Raw genomic sequence first — 4788 nt, 5'->3', positions numbered from 1 at the left:
CCTTCCTGTTTCTGTCAAAGTTAAGAACTATATTAATTTGTATTTGTTTATGCAAACAAACTTTCTATATGCTTTCTGTGCGAATGTTGTTTTTTTTTGTTATATATATATATATGGCGAACAATCTTTACTACAAAGTATTGTTGCTGAACATCTCACGTGAGATTTAAAAATAGTAATTCTCTAATTTATAGATCAGTGACTAGTTATCACTTTGAAAACTATATATTTCGAACGGGAATTTGGCAGCGCCACCTCTAGCCGAACAATTATTCTGTGCTGATGAAGGGAAATAACATGGAAATCGTGATACACAGATATTGTCTTGAGCTGAGTGGGGGTGCTAGGTTCCCTTGTTCGAAAATATAAGGACACAGATCGTGTCGTATAGCCAGCTGGAGATGATGTCTGCTGGGGCTAAATAACAGCAACATTCGTCCTAACCAGGACTGCCATGTTATGTTGGCAAACAATCTTTACTACAAGGCTGTATTTGTTTGAACTGGCCCTGTTGTGCCTTTTTACTATTATGTACATTTGTTTTTGCTTCATAGGACTCCTTTTCTCCTTGCATACATGTTTGTAAATATCCGATATTTTGCTTGATATTTTTTTAAATAATCAGACGTTCTGTGATTTCTAACTTTTCTTTGTAATTATTGCCGGTCCTGGACCGTTCCTTGCATGCCCTTGTGTTTATAACCCTTGTGTTCAAATTGCTATTCGTATTTTCATGTGTGCTTAGCGCCCTGCAATCCCTGGCTACTTTGACCGACTTGCAGTCTTGTGGAAGGTATCTGTAGTAGTGCAGTCGAACTGCTTCGCTCCAACGTAGTAACACACTAGCGCTGCGTTCCTCTGCCCTTTAGAAGCTAGCGGCGGAAGAATACGATGACTTCCGCCCACCACGGCTGGCGCTAAAATTCAAGTGAGAAAAGTCAGTAGATGCCTAGAAGCTGGAAGGTTAAATAACGCGAAAGTCCTGAGATATTATCAATGTTATATAGTGTTTTCAGCGGTCAGCGTACCAACAAACAAATAAACAAACCGACTTTGCTTTTTATAAGGAGATAATATATATATATATACATACATACATACATACATACATACATACATACATACATACATACATACAGACAGACAGACAGTTGCATACACATACTCTCTGTAAAGTATTCTTCATTCATTTCTTCGTTTGACCTTCTATTCATTCTTTCATTTATTTATTTATTTTTTTTTTTTTTTTTTTTTTTTTTTTTTTTTATCTTCCAGGTTTTCACTTCCTTCCTCGGTCTGAATTCTTTGCTTTTACTTTCGGTGAACATATATACAGCATCACAAATTACAACTTTAGAAAAGCACTTCAATTTACGAAGTTCGCATATTGGTTTTCTTTTCATCGCTAATCAAATTGGATCTATCCTATCCCTAGCAGTGTTTATATACATGTCTAAAGACTTACACCGACCAACATTTTTAGCGTTCAGTGGCATCTTTTCCGGAATTGGATTTTTAATATGCGCTCTGCCATATTTCATTACGCCTGTTCCAAAACATAACTCCAAGCATAGCACAAGTAAGTATAATAGTAATGATGATGATGATGATGACGTGATTTCTGTTACTAATTAGAGGATGCAAGCTTGGTTTATTTGGTTCTTTCTTGAAAAATTCATTCATTTCCAAGTGTTAAATCTATATCAACTTTAGACGAAACATTCACATCCACTGGGCAGTAAAGCTATACAATAGTGCATGCCTTTTGTTCCTTGTGCCTGTAAATAATATAAGTTCTTATGTTTACACGAGATTGTTATTTTTATTAGAAGGTTTTGTGTAGATGAAACTATTCCGGTTCTAGTATTCCTTTCGATATAACCGTCAGAGCAATCCTTCCAACAGATAATATTGTACACAGTTTGGGCAATAATGTCATGTTTCAAAGGTGGTGAGCTGGCAGAAACATTAGCACGCCGGGCGAAATGCTTAGCAGTATTTCGTCTGCCGTTACGTTCTGAGTTCAAATTCCGCCGAGGTCAGCCCCTTGTGGGCAATGAAGAAATAAGAAACGTTAACACGCCGGGCGAAATGCTTAGCGGTATTTCGTCTCCCGCTACATTCTGAGTTCAAATTCCGCCGAGATCGACTTTGCCTTTCATCCTTTCGGGGTCGATAAATTAAGGACCAGTTGCGTACTGTGGTCGATCTAATTGGCTGGCCTCCTCCTCCAAAATTTCGGGCCTTGTGCCTAGAGTAGAAAAGAATAATGTCATGTCTTACTAGAAGGTAAAATCTTGCGAACGTTTTCTTTCTTTTCTTTTTCTTCTTTTTCGGTGGTGCTGTTGGGACATTACTGATGGTGTAGGAGATATCTTTCACACTCTAATCGTCCAATCGAAGTTTTTTAATACAACGTGATGTTTTGGAGTCATCCATAATTTTTGGTCTGGTATTTAGTAGCTATTCTCCTCTTGCTGATTAGCAAAAGCACATCCTTCGACATGAAGTGTATTCAATATTACTATTATTCTAAACCGGCGAGCTGGCAGAAACATTAGTACGCCGGGCGAAACGCTTAGCGGTATTTCGTCTGTCTTCGTGTTCTGAGTTCGAATTCCGCCGAGGTCGACTTTGCCTTTCATCCTTTCGGAGGGTCGATAAATTAAATACCAGTTACGTACTGGGATCGATCTAATCAGCTGGCCCTCTCCCCTAAAATTTCGGGCCTTGTGCCTAGAGTAGAAATGAATATTACTATTATTCTCAAGTTTATCGGATAAATACCCATGCAGAGCTTTCTGTTGTTATGACGAGTGTTTCTCCTCCAAATTTTTGTTCAACGTTCTGATTTGTCGAGTGCTTCTCTAATTTTGGTTTAAGTACTTTAATCCGGTTAGTTAATTTATCACACCCAGAGTACCTACTCAGAAGTTCGTCACATACCTTCAAGATGTTTTATTTACTTTGAGTACATATGTAATTAACTCATTTCTTCCTTTATTGTTCCATGAATGTTTTCTGTGTATTTCAGTTAAAGGCTGTTTGAACTGACCTTATATATCTCTGACTCCGTTCTTTCTTCTAACATAGAGCCTGTTAGTGTTATTTCCGATACGAAAGCTGTCAGGGATGATTAATACTTTTCTAGTCGTGATGTGTTATATTCATATGACTTGTTTCGTATAGTCGACAATCATTCCTATTCTGTGAAAATGTTGTGACCAGTTTTAACTGTCTCTTGGTGTCAGAAATATTACTTGAATATAGCTAGAGATAATCGACAAAAATAGTTCGAATAACATTACTTTTTCTCTCATCTGCTAATCCTTAGGTTTATGTTATGTTTATACCTTGTTTAAGAGCGAGGTTACACATTAGGATCAGCAGTTGAAGTTGTGTGTATGAATACAAAAACACATGCAGGAATACATGTATACAGGCATATAGGTATGTATGTGTGTGTGTGTGTGTGTGTGTGTGTGTGTGTGTGTGTGTGTGTGTGTGTGTGTGTGTGTGTGCGTGTGTGCGTGCGCGTGTGTGTTAGTGAACGAATGAACGAACGAGTGAATGAATGAATTATGTATATATTGCCTCTTTTTTTTTCTTTTTTTTTCTTTTTTTTTCAGATCTTATTTCAACTCTGTCCTCTACACTAAACAACTCTCGTGTTCCCTGTAGTCATGAATACGATCAACAATCAAAACATGCCAATATAGCGGGCTATTACATCATGTTGGCTGCAATGATATTCATTGGCATATGTAGGGGACCTACAGAACCAATATCAACCGTACATATTGATGACAATGTGCCTCCTGTTTCCTTCAGTTGTTACATGAGTGAGTTTAATGCCTTATTGTATCTGTAATTACTTTTGACTATGTCCAACAAAATGTGGAGGCGCGTGGCTTAGTGGTTAGGGTGTCAGCACCATGATCGTAAGGTTGTGGTTTCGATTCCTGGACCGAGCGACGCGTTGTGTTCTTGAGCAAAACACTTCATTTCATGTTGCTTCAGTCCACTCAGCTGGCAAAAATGAGTAACGCTGCGATGGACTGGCGTCCCGTCCAGCTGGGGATACATACGCCATTGAAACCGAGAAACCGGGCCCATGAGCCTGGCTAGGCTTTAAAAGGGCGCATTTATTTATTTATTTATGTCCAACAAAATACATTGCAATCTATAGTGAGAAATAAGGTGGTGAGCTGGCAGAATCGTAAGCACGCTGGACAAAATGCTTAGCGATATTTTGTCCGGCTTTACGTTCTGAATTCAAATTCCACTGAGGTCGACTTTGCCTTTCATCCTTTCGAGGTCGATAAAATAAGTACCAGTTGCGCATTGGGGTCGACGTAATCGACTTTTATCCCCTCCACCGAAATTGCTGACCTTGAATTCGTATCCTTCCATATTAGACAACTTTAAATCCATTCTATGTCGATAAACTAAGTAATGGTCAAATACTAGGAATCGATCAAATCATCTCCCAATACTTGACTGGTAGTTGATTCCAGTACAACCACCAAACTCTTTGTTGTAGACATGTTGTTTTCATTCTTCATTAAATCGATATTTTAAACTGTATATCTTGTCTTTTTATGTTTACTTTTCTAGGCATAGCAGGTCCGTTATCAGTCGTTAGTTCATCATTAGTATCCATCCTAGGAAGTTTTGTAAGCAGAGTGTATATTACCTTGCAAGGTAAGTATACAAATATACATTTTAAAGTATCTACACTAGGCCTGATCAGAATTTCTCAGAAAATTATAGAAGAAGGATTTTTTT

The 4788-nt window shown here is 38.1% G+C and overlaps 1 protein-coding gene across 4 annotated transcripts in view; it reads left to right on the top strand.

Annotated features, from left to right (window-relative positions):
- Positions 1 to 4788, top strand: part of LOC106881728 (solute carrier organic anion transporter family member 2A1) — a 21096-nt gene that overhangs the window by 13365 nt on the left and 2943 nt on the right. For all 4 annotated transcript variants that reach the window (XM_014932224.2, XM_014932219.2, XM_052967701.1 and 1 more), the window contains exons 3-5: positions 1276 to 1579; positions 3630 to 3842; positions 4618 to 4704. In XM_014932224.2, coding sequence (XP_014787710.1) covers positions 1276 to 1579; positions 3630 to 3842; positions 4618 to 4704 — 604 coding nt within the window. The remainder of the gene's footprint in view (positions 1 to 1275; positions 1580 to 3629; positions 3843 to 4617; positions 4705 to 4788) is intronic.

This window comes from Octopus bimaculoides, chromosome 4 (genome assembly GCF_001194135.2).
Source record: "Octopus bimaculoides isolate UCB-OBI-ISO-001 chromosome 4, ASM119413v2, whole genome shotgun sequence".
NCBI classification, from domain to species: Eukaryota; Metazoa; Mollusca; class Cephalopoda; order Octopoda; family Octopodidae; genus Octopus; species Octopus bimaculoides.
This window is presented reverse-complemented; position numbering and strand designations above follow the sequence as displayed.